This window comes from Symphodus melops (assembly GCF_947650265.1).
Source record: "Symphodus melops genome assembly, chromosome: 8".
NCBI classification, from domain to species: domain Eukaryota; kingdom Metazoa; phylum Chordata; class Actinopteri; order Labriformes; family Labridae; genus Symphodus; species Symphodus melops.
The window spans coordinates 22,062,039-22,077,648 of record NC_136698.1 but is presented as its reverse complement, the minus strand read 5'-3'; the positions used below and the strand labels follow the sequence as shown (position 1 = coordinate 22,077,648).

At 40.0% G+C, this 15,610-nt stretch overlaps 1 protein-coding gene across 1 annotated transcript in view; it reads right to left on the bottom strand.

The window, feature by feature from the left end:
• The window catches only part of naaladl2 (N-acetylated alpha-linked acidic dipeptidase like 2), a 539,711-nt gene that overhangs the window by 341,444 nt on the left and 182,657 nt on the right, over positions 1 to 15,610 (bottom strand). The window contains exons 3-4 of the mRNA XM_079350063.1: positions 3,579 to 3,755; positions 805 to 982 (exon numbers count right to left, since the gene is read on the bottom strand). Of these exons, the coding sequence (XP_079206189.1) occupies positions 805 to 982; positions 3,579 to 3,755 (355 nt within the window). The remainder of the gene's footprint in view (positions 1 to 804; positions 983 to 3,578; positions 3,756 to 15,610) is intronic.

Below are 15,610 nucleotides of genomic sequence, written 5' to 3'. Positions count from 1 at the left end.
AAATCAGGAAATAAGGCTGTGCCAATTAGCTTATAGTTAAACTTTTAGTTATATTTTATCAGAATCCTGATTTTCACTATCTATCTTTATGAAATGCCTGAAATTGGACCTAAAAACTATCAATATTCTCTTTTAATCAAACAACTGATACCAAGGACAAGAATAAAACTGCCTCCATGTATATGATAGCTTTTAAATAGTTGTTGAAATGGAGAAACACCGGGAAGGAGAGTCCTTCAGAGACCTCCAACACCTCAATGGTACGTGATTTACAGTTAGACCTTTTGATAAGCTACTATTACCATTAAATGGCAGCAGAGTCAATAATCGTGCTTGTGGCTCAATGCGTAAGGGCCACCGTTCAGTCCTTGACTTCAAGCACCTTGCAGTGGTGCTTATCTACATAACATGTAACCTTTTACGCCATGACAGGTGCTGTGTCAATTGGAATGAGTGTCTGGGAACGTTAACTCAGGTACTCTGGCGTCAATGTTAACTAGTATGATTGAGTCCTTTTAATGGCAATGAGAAGGATAATATACTGGCTAGATGAAATAAGGTCAGGTACACTTAAGACATGTTATGGAAGATGATGTGTGGTTGCAGCAGTGGGGAGGCAGATAAATTGATTCAACACCAATTCATATTAAACTTTCACAATTTACTGTTATTTTGAAGATTATTTGGGGGACTTTGTGTGTATCAGTGTATCATGAACATTCATTTTCTATAGTGGTGTAAATATGACCTCAACTGCTTGTTGAAAGCTTGTTACAGCCAGCTACTCAACAGGTCTTGGATTACCTGAGCAGGAAGCAATGGAGTCTGCGTTGTCCCTTATGCCCTGAGGCCCTGGTGAAGTGGGAGATGTAGTTGGGATCTTCCTGGAGGCGTTCAAATCGTCCATGGGGTGAAACAGACACAGATTGCTGCATGGAGTCCATCAGTTCTGGGTCTGGATCAGGGCCGGGGTCTGAACAGCCTGGAATTGACAATAATAAGAAAATTAAACTCCTTACACCATTATATTATATTAATGATGTTATGGGCCATATTTGACTGCACTGTTTAAAGATGTGATGCATGCAGAGGTACACTCAAAGAGATTTAAATGTCTCAAAAGCTGTTGGTTGGAAGTACCTTGAATAAGGTTTAAAAACCGTAGTTCATGACACCATCGTTTGTAGTAACATGAAATTGTCTTGATGTTGGACATGGTAAAAACTTACAAAAAATAAAAATAAAATCATATTAGGGGTGACACCATATAGTCAAATACCAGACAAATCAAATGTCAGCCCAACTATCGTAGTCGAGGATTATTCCATTCCAAGTCATTTGGGGGTGTTTAATGTCTTATTTGACATACTGTAGATGTCTGTTTTCATGGCTCATATAGCCTATGTTGGAACAAATTTCCCTTTAGTAAGACTTTTAATACAGTCGTATTCAGCCATACAGCCCCCCAATTCTGGAACTCTCTCCCACAATCCATCTGTGACATCAACTCTGTCCCCACCATAAAATCTCAGCTCAAAACACACCTTTTTAGATGAACCTATTCTGTATGACCCCACGTTCCTTACTGTTGTTGCTTTGTTTTTATGTAGTTGAATGTGGTCTTGTTTTACTGTGTTGTTTGTATTCTTCTGTAAGGCGCCTATAATGTATTATTATAATTCTTGAAAACCACTTGTACTTTAAATCACTCTCTTTAGGGTGTGCAGGAAGGCATTCCCCTGAAGTGTTAATAGAAGCAGCACATTCATGTTTAGAGCATTTAATTGGCTACAAGGTATGTCAGTCTGCACAGTCAATTGAAGTCAGTCGCCATTAAACGGGGAGGCACCCGCTTTAAACAAAGTGTGAAAAAGGTCAGCAGATAAGGTGAGGGTTTTTTTTAACATTTCCTTGGATTGTAATGAATGTAATCTGTTTTGATCACATCTTTTCCTGGAAATAAATGTTGGACTCATTTTTGGTGGATTATTATTATTATGAGGAGAGTTCAATCACTCAAAAAATGGTAAATGAGTAGATGCTGCTTGTTTGCCGATGGTCTGAGCCGCACACACTGGGCTGTCAGTGTGTGCCTGCTTTAATGGACATATGTAACATCGTTATGTGGTCACTTTAATGCAGACTTAATCAGTTAGAAAAACAATGTTCTGTCATAGAATCATTTGTTCTTCCATGATTAGGAGACAAATAAAAAAACAACTTAAAAGACAATGAGGATCAATGAGTGCAAAAAAGCAACAAGACAAATTTCGCCGAAATAAATCGACTATAGAATAAATCTGACGAATCAGGTTCCACTGAGTCGGGGAAAGGCTTAATTTGTACTGTCAAAGAGAACGTGTTGGTAAACATGAAGTTAAATACACCAATTTGTTTTAGTGCTCATTTAGCCACCAAACCCTTAGCTGGAAAAGCCCACACTCTTTATAATCCAACTTGATGGTTATGTTAAAACAATTATGACATTTATAAATGTTACAAAGACAAACAAAATATCTATATTATAGTCATCATATGTGACAGAAAAACAAACAAACATTTAGCCTTAATTTAGTTTTAACAGTTTGGTAATTGAAGCTGGCTGAAACATAACAGTAGCCTCCATCTGTGATGGTAAACACAATCTGTGCAGAGAAACAGAATCAAAATGTCATGCTTCGTTTTGAGTTTTCAAAAGTGCATCCGATATGCTGGAGCAGGCTTGTTGCGAGGATAGAAAGCTGCCACCGTAGCAGAACTCACAGCATGTTTCAAAACACAGTCCTTCAAAGCCAAAGAACTCAAATCTAGCTTCAGGGGTACTTATGAAGTTTCTCTTTATTTTTCAGCGGCTGGCAATGGCAAACTTCTCACATAATTCATTTTTTCCCCCTATTTTCACAGCGACAGGTTTCAAATTATGTGAAAGAGTTTGTGAACATTTGCTGTCCAAAACACATTTCAAGATAATCAAAAGCACGAGATAGAAACTTGTTTTGGGCATGCTGTAAAAAACCTTCCAACTCCGAGATCTATTACAGAGAGCTGTGTTTATTACCGTGTAAGCAATGATTGCAAAGGATCGAACATGTATCATGAGAGTACATTACCACAGGAAATGTCATAATGGGGAAGTACACAATATTATTGAGATTCAACACTGTTAATTAGATAATTTGAGGAATATTTTCATTCCCAAAACTGTATTTTTTGAGGGTTATGAGCTATGGGATTTCATTAATCTGAGATTTTCTTCAATAAATAATTCACAAACTCATTGTGGAATCAATCTGAGTGAATTCATTTTGTCATCATCTGATTTTCATTTATTTTATCTTAATTCATTACATTCCTTCAACTGCAATCCTTCTGGACAACAAACCCAACTGTTATTCAAATTCCTATTAATTTACAAATCACAAAGATTCAGATTTTTTTTGCTGACAATTTTTGAAATCACTCATATATTGACTGTGTCTGGCTACTATGTTGCTTGGGAATTTCCATTCTTCCAAGTTTCGCAGAAATGTATGAAGTACTGTATATTGAGGGGCATTAGTAATTTGAGTGAACCCTACCTGATCTCTGGCAGTCGACATGTTGCATCTGCATGCGTTCCATGCTGGGTCCTGGTTCTTGTAGCTCCTCCTTGTCCAGGTCCCAGTCAAGATCGAGAGCTCCAGAGCAGTGCAGGACTTCACCAACCAACGGGCCACCTTGAGCGTCACACACCTTTCTATATGCCATGTCGTTACCTGGATTTTAAAACAGGATAAATGCATTAATTTATTCCACTTTTCACATTTCTTTGATTAGCTATAAACCCTTTTCAGCTAAACCCAAGCAGCAATGTCTAGTTGGTATAAAAACATTGATTGTCCACCTTAGGCTGGCTGAAAGATCTCCCAGAGATCAGAAATAAACATGATTACAACCTTGAACAGAAAAAAAAAAAAGGTTTGGTTCAAAATGTTCATGACTTTTACAGCACACACTCTGGGAGGGGCTCTATAACGTATTAGTTTTGATTTCTTGAAGGTTTAAAGTAACATGTTAGATGTCATGTCAAGCACGTTTGTTGCAGCTGTTTGTCAGCAATTATAAGATCAAACTTAAGGCCACCGCTTTGCATGCTTCTAGTTTGACCGAAAATAAGGTTAAGACAGCATTTTCAACACGGCAACCACCTTCAAAAGACCTCTTCTGGAACCAAAGAACACATCCAATATCTATACAGTCGATAGCTGAAAACCAAACAATCAGAGATCTATGTTTTTAAAAACGACTTAAAATAAAATGATCTATCTGGTATCAGTAAGACGCTGACATGGAAAACAGGAATTCCACTTAGTATTATATCCATAAGTTTGAAACTTGACATTATAACCCTGTAGAGAGGCTTATGACTCTATGAGAAAGATGTTTACAACTCTGTAAACATAAAACAAGGAAAAGCAATTAGCAGTAAATTCCCAATTCTATGTCAACCCCTCAATATGTGTACATGGGCCCTTACTAAAAATTAGCCAGATATCCTGATATTGAACATGTCGGTAATGACTTTGGGTTTGTAAGTTTTGAGGATGAGGACGATAAAAATAATGGTCCAACAGTAAACTCTTTAAAAGGTATTGTGTGCATAGTGTATTCAAATGAAACTGATCCTACTTGGACATCCATTCTCATACACTTCTAAGTGACTAATTTAATAAGAATAATGCATGTTGGCATTTCCAATCTATGCATAGAGCTCCCTGTAGCTAACCCAGGCAATGTGTGTAGAATGCCAGCAGTAAGCCACATGGGTCAAATTAACACTGCTTATCTTACTCAAGGTAATGGATGGTACATTAGTGCTAGATATAAAAGAAAATGTGTTGGATGTGGTTAAAAGCTACTCAGGCTATGGGACTGACCGGAGCCTCTCAGCACACAGTTTTGAGGGCTAAAAGCACCACAGGGTGCAGCAATGCATTAATGCACGGTAATGTGACGAAGAGAGTGCAAGTTAGTTAGGCCAAGACAGTAAGGAGTAAAGTGTTGGCACGGAGGGTGTCGTGTGCATGTGCTTAACAGAAATTGTGTGTTTGTATGTGTGTGTGTGTATGTGTGTGTGTGTAGGGGGGGGGGGGGGGGGGGTATAGTATTTTGGCCTGTTAAACCAGCTCTGGAATCAATACAGCCCTTATACAGCATCATTAAACCTTGCCAGGGCTGGAATAACATGCATGCAGACCGTGTGTGTGTGTGCGTCTGTGTGTGTGTGTGTGTGTGTGTGTGTACGCGTGTGTGTGTGTATGACTGGGGAAGAGACATCTGACTCAAGATCAGCTATATAAAACCTCCCAGCTCATATCTTGGTATGTCATCAAGTTTAACTGTCCCTTTTACACGCTCCATCATCAAAATCCTGGATGAATGGGCAAATGAACCGCCCAATCAATAAGCCCTTGAAGTAAAAATAAAAAGAAGAAAAACACCGTTAAAGAAATGCCTAGAGACAACAGTAGAACTTTAGGACCATTATGGAGTCAAATTGTAAAGGTACTAGATGATTAATTCATTTTTTAAGGGTTTGAACAGCTGGAACAACAAGAGTAAGCCAAAGAAAGCCTGTGCAGAAAATGACACCGTTCATTTCCTACCAAAGTAATTCTAGATATATGAAAAAAAGGGGGTAAAGTTCAAGATTGTTTTCAGAGTTTGATTTAGTTGTTTACTGCAACATATAGAGCTAGAAACACAAACATAGAATGTGACTATCAAATCTACAAAGTGCACCTTTAATGATATGATTATCATCATTCACATGTCAAATACAGTTATGTAATACATAAACAAAAGGTATGCATCTATTTTAAATCTTTTAACATTGGGTTTTTTTTTTTACTTTTTTGTAATTGACTTAATTACTCCCAAGTACAGAACAAACTAAAGGATAACTAACTAAGGATTGATTTAAACAAAAAGGCAAAATAAAACTCACTAAAATGATATCCAAAAATGTTCAACTGCAAAAATCCACCAAGGGTAAAAAAACAGCGAGCCACAAGGCATAGCCACGAACAAACAACCCCAACATACGAACAACCATAGACATAATATACCTAGACGCCTCATAGACTATTGGAGCTGACGTATCAGCGCGGCCGCCATGTTGGATGGATCTCCGCCCGCTCTGCATTCATTTCTATTGAGGAAGGTCTATCACCATTTACAGTAATCATCATTACTCCCCGAATTTCAAACAGATTTTCACACGGTTTGGCTTGTTACAAATGGCAGAAATTTAGCTATGACATAATATTATAATTGGTAAAATAACCAAAATAAATGTTCTACGTGAAACGTAATCCCATACAATCTGTTATCAATACTGCTCTGGTTATTGAAATTGTAAACTGCAAAAAATACTAGCATAGTGACTTGCTCTTCATTGATTCCTATTGACTCTGGTGCTAGCGTAGAGTGAGGAGACCCATCTAATATGGCAGCTATGTTTCATGCGTTCCAGCACGTCATGAAGCGTCTAGGTATACTATGTCTATGCTAACAACGACCATAAGCTGACACACAGGGGAAGAAACACAGAGACTAAATAGACACGGGGTAATCAGACACAGGTGACTGGAGGACTGAGAGAAACACAGAGAGGCAGGAATGAACACAAGACCAGAAACACTGAGGACAACTACAAAGTAATTCATGAAACACTGAAGGCTTTGTTCAGACTGCTGCCCAAATCAGATTTTTCCCCCAAATCTGATCAGAATCCGATCTAACTGACTAAGTGTCCACATTAGAAATTGCAAGTGACTAGATCTGATCTGCCTGTCCATCTTGACGTGGTCTGATCCACATTGGTTTCTATGGTAACAGGTAACGCCCAGAAAATAAAACAGCAAAATGGATTACAGAGAAGTGTGATTATTTCTGTTGCAAAATTGGTCTGTAACTCCACTGAGGATGCTCTAAGTTGACCCAAACAGTGTTGATTTTTTTTTAATAAATTAAACAAAATCTTTAAAATTATGATTGCAACTAACCCAAATGAATCGACAGCTCGAAAAACACACAATAAAACAACCATTACTTAAGATACTGAAGATTGTTTTTTTTTAAATCCAAGAATAATACGGGGGTGAGAAGGTGCAGCCAAGCTGAAATGTCTGTTTACAAGGAGTTGCTGCTCTTTTTTTGTTTTGTTTTTAAAAGCCGAATCAAGAAGGGTGGAAACCGAGAAACACAATTCAGGACAATTACAGGAAGACTTCTAAAAAGGAGGGAACACAGACACAGTGTGGGGGGGAGACACAGTCAGAGGGAGAAACACAAAGCATAACTGCTAAAAAGAGGAAGGCAGGAGAGTAGAGGCAGAGTGTTTATAGTTGAAGGGGAGAGGGTGAAGAGACGAGGGAAGAGGTCTGAGAGTTCTGTGGCATCAATCTTCAATGCTCCAACACACTTTCATTATTTCTAGCTCAATGCAGATGAAGGATCTTCTCAGCACCCGAGAACAAAAGTTCATTTAACTGCTGACCTGCTGTTAGAGCTGCACTCTCTGCAGTGGGCCTTTCACTGGATGCCGATCACTGCTGAAGCGTGAAAGGCTTGAAACTAGATAAGGTTTCTTTCCTGTTTTATTGCAATACGTACACATTCTTCATTTTGAAAGGACAACATGCAGTTCAATGAAAGATATTCATTTCATACTTAAATGTTTTTTTGTTCTAATTTCAAATACTTTATTAATCCCCAAGGGGGAAATTGTGATTGTCACACTCTGTTATTTTAGAGACGTGCTTCTCACACCTCATGCCTGAATCACACACTTGCACAAACAGGACCTGAGGACATGCATTAATGGAGAAATGTTAGAGTGCGGCAGCAGCCACCACTGGAAGCACCCCCTGAGCTGGTGGGGGTTTGGTGCCTGCAGGAGGAGACCGACCACCAGACCAACTTTCATATTTTGGTCTCCATTGGACTGGCGACCCTCCGGTTCGCAACCCAGATCCCAACCCATTTTCTCCAGACAAACGTGTTCATGAAGATTTTGGTTGAAATTGTATTTAGGTCATGACGGATATTAAAAACTCATGTGCTCTAAAAAAAGGATCAAAGAATATCCATCATCTGCAGTTGTAAACCTGTAAAAACTTTGACTAATGTCTGCCATTAGGTACTAATCTGATGAACCAATCAGGCCTCTCTGTTTGTTCTCGAACACATGCATGCACTAGCCCACACTCAAAGTGCGTAACTGATTACAGAGTTTATACTGTGAGTTTACTTACTTTTGCATCGTCCCCAGAATGCTAAATGGATTGAGCTTTTTTTTGTCTTCCTACACGCTTTAACCACTGCATGTTACTCCTACACATTCACACACTGGTGGTAGAGGCTGCTGTGTCAAGTGACCATCATAACTAACTAATACCGTTCGTACACATTTTACACCTTGCAGACAAGACAGCGGGAGCTACTTGGGGTAAAGGACACATTGGACATGTTGCTGCAGGAGCTAGTGATCCAACCCCGACCTTCCAGGTGAGAAGACTGACTCTACCACTGAACCACAGCTGCCCACAGCCCTTTGGTTACACAAGCATTTGTGGAAGAAAATGCAGAATATTGAGCTGCCTTCCATTACTTTACACTTTATTAAGTAGGGTAATTCATCAATTGGTTAAAGTGGTCACAGGTGACTGAAAATCCTTGTGAACTGGAAGGTGGTATGGGACACTTTTTTTTCATTTAGCAACTAATCTTTAAGGCGACAATGTGTTGTGTTCAATCTGCATATATAAATAACCGCTGGTATCCTAGTGTTTAGTGTATGTGCCCTTTGTACAGAGGCCCGGGTTTGAATCCAACTTGTGGCTGCTTTCCCGCATGTGATTTCCCAATCTCTCTTCCTGATTTCCAACTTATCCACTGTCCAATCTCGAAAACAAAAGCATAAACAGCCTACAAAAGAAACCTTAGGAAAAAGAAGAAAATAGACTTAACACATATTTCGATGAAAGCCGCTGTCTTGAGACCAAGACGGATGTCGGGCCCGCCAACACTACTAGAAACATACTATACTCACAGTCTACAGCCTTTTACTTCCCCCTTATTATCTTGCTTTTGATATAATGCAACAAGTGTCAGGGAAAAAAAAAATAATGTGCAGTCACAAATCAAAAGATTACTGACTGAATTTTTAAAAGCTGCTAATCAATCAAGTTGATATCACCATATTTGCATAAAGTATAGATTGTTTACACTGAATCATTAGCAAACAATTTTTCACAGAGTTATGTATGATAAATGGAGGAGGGACTTGAGCTTGTGTACACCAATCTGGAGAAAAATCAGTTGTTATCAATCAATGTTGTTAGAGTCAAAATCAAAGGTTGTTGAAATAATTTGTAGTACATGTAAATATAAAAATTGGAATTGTACATACATTTTTTTCGGGCAGTATTTCTGTTCTGATTAGCTAAGAAGCCAGCCAAGTGTACAGGGTCACAATTAGAAGTAGCTGTTCAAACCACACTCTTACATCAATGCAGCAATCCAAAACTGGAACATCACAAATACCACCAGACTTTGAGTCCCTGGGCTAGCTCTGAACCAAGGAATGTATTAGTCCTATTCTAACTGCTGCTCCACTGCCTTCCTGTCATTTCTCGTTAGAAGGCTGTTGATGGTTGATGCCTGTGACCGGGGCATCACCATACTTAAAGCTATTTTTTAATAAATCATGTGGAGTGGGGGCGACTTGTGCTTGTCATCTCGGCTGGATGGTTTCTGGATGAAAACAAAAATGTTGCTTTTGGAGATTTGAACATTTGGCTTGGCTAATGTCGTGCTGTCTTCCCCCTTTCCTTTTTGATTTTTACTACAAAGACCGACCAATGATCTCTCAGGGTCGGAGTAAAGCAGCAAGGCTTCGGCGACTCTTACATGGCTTAAATAGTTCAATTTAGTTAATTATGCATGTACGGCTTGTCTTAAATAGTGTCCACTTTGAACATCTTTTGTCCTCTTAACACCCCCGTTATCTTTACTTGTTCTACAGGAAACGGACGTCAAATCAGACAAAGAGACTGATGTGATTACAGTTTGTCCTCCAGAAGCCGTGAATAGAGCCACATTCCTGAAAACCGTCTGAACAGTTTGTCCTTCTTTATAACTGTGGTCCATGAACATATAGCAGACACTGTGATGCGTGATTGGCCAAGCCGAATCGAGTACCAAAGCTGTGTAATAATAAAGAGAGAGCTCACATGCTGCCACTTATTAATTATGTAGTTCATTCAATGAGTAATAACTGCCTCCATTAGATCCCATTGCACATCAAAGAAGTCTTTTTTTCACAGCGATGGGTTGACAGAGCCATGTCTGAGAACAAATTCAGCATAACAAATACAAAGTGTGATGCAACAGCTGCTCTGTTTGACCTTCACAGCTCTCCATAATCATAAACAGCTCCAAGGCTTTGAACAGGTGAGGAACAACAGCATTGGTATGCCAGGACTAAGTCGCCCTTCAAATCATTTCTCTGATATCTTAAACTCATGCATGAACACACACACACACACACACACACACACACACACACACACACACACACACACACACACACACACACACACACACACACACACACACACACACACACACACACACACACACACACACACACACACACACACACACACACACACACACACACACACACACACACACACACACACACACACACGTTCGTAAGCCCACTACCTCTAGAACGAGACAAGCCAGCCTGAGGAACAAAGTTGTCTTTCATCTTGTATTTTTCAGCCTCAAAAGGATTGACAGGCTTTTTTTTTGTATCTGCTAGCTTCCACTACTATATACCGTAGATTCACCTTTCATTCATAAATTACCGCAACACCGGTGTGCTGGTGAGGCTGTCGAACACATTTAGTGTGATCAGGGCAGAGAGACAAAGAGTGAGAAAGGGAGAAAATTTCCCCAAACACTCCACATCGCCAAACATTTCATCTGACATGACCTTGTCAGTTTCCGTAGTTACACATCATGAAGCGAGCTGTCAATCATGGCTTTTCTTTCCTCTCTCTGTGACGCAGAGCGTATCAAGAGGGTGAAGGGAAACACTTGCAAAGACCAGAAATAATTTATTATGGGACATAAATTATACATTATCGTAACTTCAAAGTTTTCATTCATTGTACATTTTCAGAGCCATGAATAAAATATGTATATTATGCAATGACCCAACAACCCAACAGGCTCCCCTGGTGGTATTCTACGATAATGGGGAGGAAAATGGTAAAAACCAGTTACCATGGGGACCTAGCATTATGGTGGTCAGTCAGGTGAAATTATAGCTTGTTTCCATGTGTGGGAGTATGAAAGTGCAAAATCTGCAAATTGAAAAATAGTTCCTGTGTGTGCAACATCAACGCTCCATTATAATAAATATATTTGTACTTTAAGGCAAGGCAAGTGTTGAAAAATATGGAATACATGTACCATGTGTATTTCAGTTTTTAATTTGTCCGACTGACTTCCTTTCCACATATTAAATCAAAAGTGCCCATCCTTAAATAAGAGCCAGGCGTTGGAGGGGAAAACATCAGGAAGACGGCTTTATTTGTAATGTTTGTCCAATTGCTTATTTTTTGGGTTTTTCATTATGTGGAAATAGAACAATATACATAATAATGTAACTATATCTACGATGCTTACTGGGAACATATAGTTGAAAAGCACAGAGCAAGCAAGAGAGAAAACAAGAGAGAAGAGCTTTTGCCATAGCTGCCCCCTCCCTCTCCTGAATACATCCATACTGACCTGCCACGATGCATATCTCTGATCTAAACCTTCCTCTTTAGACCTGCTTTCAAATACTTTTTTTTTTGCATATTGTAAAAATTTTTTGAGGTGTTTCCTTAAACTAGTTGTGTGTAAGTGTAACTCTGTATGGTGTTTCGTTAAGTGTTTTTTAAAAAGCACGATGTAAATAAAATATTATGAAAGAACAAAATACATTTGTACAGACATACACACAGATACATGATATACATCCATCTTTCCATTATCTATACATCCTGCTTTTCAGGGTTGCTTGGGGCTGGAGTCGATCCCAGCTGTCATTGGGCGAGAGGTGGAGCTACACCCTGGACTGTTCCCTTGTCAATCACAGAGCTGACATACAGAGACAGACAACCAGCCACACCCACATTCAAACCCTACGGGCAATGTACAGTCACCAGTGAATCTAAGGAGCATGTCTTTGGACTGTTGGAGGAAGAGGGAGAGAACCCACACATACACGGGGAAAACATGCACAAACACAGAGGCTCCTGTCCCACAGGGATTGGAACCAGGAACCTCCTCGCTGTGAGGCAACAGCGCTAACCACTGTTCAAGGCCACTTTATACTGACTGTATCTAAATATATATCTATGTATAAATAAATGTTTTTTCAGATATAGTAAGTATGAATATTTGCTGAATGTTTTTATTTGATGAAAAACATACGATACCTGGACTTCAGTAAATATCTCTCACTATTTGTAAAAATGCAAAGTGCATTGAAAACAAAGTGCAGACATTCTTTTCAACAGTAATGACATCATCTTGACACAGTTCATCCAGAATCAGAAAAAAAGTGATTGTGTTTGCTTTCGAAATTGCCCGCTTTTAAAAGAGGAGAGGGCAGATTGTTGCGGATGGGACACCAGGTTGAGACTCCAATCTGTCTAAATAAAGCCAACATTGCACGTAACCAGACATGCTCCTCTTCTGCAGGAGGTCAAACAGAGTGCATTAATGCCCTGCTCTTTGTTCATTCAGCTGTGGTATCGAGCTGGCACTCTGTTCATTTAAAAACCAGGCTGTCATGTGTCCGTCTGGTGTCTGCAGGGAGACAGAATCAACACAGCTTTTATTGGAATCCACTTAATAGCACAGCCAAAGGTAGACTCTCTTCATTTCCGTATAATATATAAGCTTGGTCTGGTAAGCCAATATCCATCCATAACTGACGAATCAACATCTGTCCAGTGCCATGGAGCTTCAGAGTTTGTTTTAGGCTGCAGGGCCATTAGAGAAAAACCTTTATTTTTATAGTGTTTATGAATTAAAGATGGCTTTCCCTGGGGTTGTTGAAGGAGAGTAGACGCTTTATGGATCTCTCTCCTTGCTCCACATTAAATCTCCTGAATACCACAGGCCATGTCTCAGGATGTTAGACACGGAAAACAATAACAGCCAAACATTCTTATCTCGCTGTTTGTTTGTATTTCTCCCTCTCAAATCCTGATTTTCTTTCTTGTTTTCTACAGCGTCGCCTGCCCTTGCTGTCGTCCGCGCTTTCTTCCCCGGCTCTGAAAGTTCGAGGCAAGTCCATTAAAAACTGCATTACCCACAAGTCAACAGGTTAGATAGTCCATTACAGCTAAAGGTCAGGTTTTTCTAGATCTAAGGTGGGTGGATCTTGGAAAGTGGAGAAGGCAGATGTGGGGAGCATAATGGAGAAGTTGTACTTCAGGAAGCATCAACACTCATTTTAGGTTCACAATCCAAACAACATCCTTTACAACTCTGTTTTTGAAGCACGAACAGTCAGGATGTTGTTTTATTTGAGTGAGTAAAAGAACCAAATTATATACATTTGCCCAGTGTTGGTTTCAGTTTGTATATCTCAACCTAGTTTTATTGGCCAGGTGTAAATGTTTAATAATAGAAATATATAAGTTATACTGAGTGTGAACAAAGTTGCTGAGTAGTCAAACCACCTAACAGCAACAGCATTATTGTTTGAATTAAGACTCTTTTTGCTTTACCAACACAAGCAGTTCAGCTACTTTACTGGAAGTGCTCGTTGCCAAGCAACAGACACATTTGTCTTCACATTTCCTACAGTCTGCATGTCTACATGTCGTTGCAGTTGAGCTACTTTGCATACAGCCTTGATTGGAACAAGCGGTTGTATAAATATTATGTCAGGTAAAAAAAGAGCATTTACCCGAACTGACTATGGATACTTAAGGATATTTACCCTGTTTGTTCAATGTCAGCCACCACATAGGTTTCATTACTCACATGCAAAGCAGTGTTACAATGACAGTCATTGGTTTCAAACGCTCTGGCTTCTTCTACTCCCACACCACTCTTTTGTGTCAATGTTATGTCCTCTTAACAAAAGTTAATTAAACTAAGAGTGCAGTCACACTGGCCATCCGTGCCATGCCCAAGCACGCTTCACCCCTCAAGTCCAGTTTGCTTGGCCAATGTGACCGCTCCATTCCGTGCTCAGGCTCGCTCCTTGGCTTTGGCACACTTTGGAGCTGTTTGCTTGGACATGGTACACTTCATGTACGAGCACAAGCACGCGGGTACACAACGCTGACAGCCTGTATTATGAAGAAATCCAGAGTTTGATGGCTGACTGACATGACTCAAAATAGGTAGCACAAAGTAGCTATCTACGTGTTGTTCTCCGATGTGCGGACTCGACCGCGCTCCACACCAGAGTGGGTTTGAGCTCCACCCCCTAACCAAAAGCACTATCCGACAAAGCACACCAGAGTTGGTTTCAAACGAACCAAAATGGCTTTATTGTGAATGAACCCTTAGTATGAGTTCTATCTTGATCGGAGACAGCAAGAGAGTTGACGAATAAGACTCCTGAAAAGGATGATGAACTATTTACAATATATTCTCTAAAGATTTCTCCATCTCTGACTCTGTGTAGGGTTACTTTAAATATTTTATGGGTTACAACACATTCATTGCTGGCTGTTTCGACAGGTAGAGCCTCTTATGTATTACGATGATGCAACTCAAATGGCACTGCTATTCTGCTTCCCCTTGAGATTTTAGTTGACAATGACATGTCTCCCAGGGGCCAATATACAGTAATTACAAACCTGTGTGATTTCAGAAAATGCACGCACACACACACACACCCACACACACACACACACACACAAGTCCTGTCATTTTTCCTGACAGCTGCCATCAGCCCCCTCTGCTACCAATCCTTTTATCTGACAATAGCATCATGCATGGCCAAAGGGAGATCTACACCCCCACACGCACACACGCATACACATCCAAAGGAGTAAACACCTCAATCTCCCAATCCCTCCAACCCCAAACACCTCCTCCGTTTGATCTCTCCCATCCATCCCTCTGTTTAATCCCTTCTTCTCCCCTGGCCTCCACAAAATGAAATGCAAATAGCTCGGCATAACCTGGGGCGTCATTTATCTAAATTAGAGTGCAGAGTGTGGATCCCCATGGGGCGCCCATATGCTAGTGCAGTTAGCGTGATTAGCTTCATTAGCCCATGTCAGACCATTAATTACACATCAAGCCCATCAGTTAGCTGGGGCTCAGGGTTCCCATACACTCTGGACTTCAGTGGGCAGGGAAGAAAGGAAGCCAGGCTTTTATCAGCAGGAGTGCTGGAAAAATGCTGTTTCTCAGCATATTTTCTAATGTGGGAGCAATCTGGAGAGAATAACTGTTATCAATGAGAAGTGGGCTGAAACTCCTTTCTTCCTTCCATTCTCCAAAGTTTAATTCACTAAAAATGATGGGC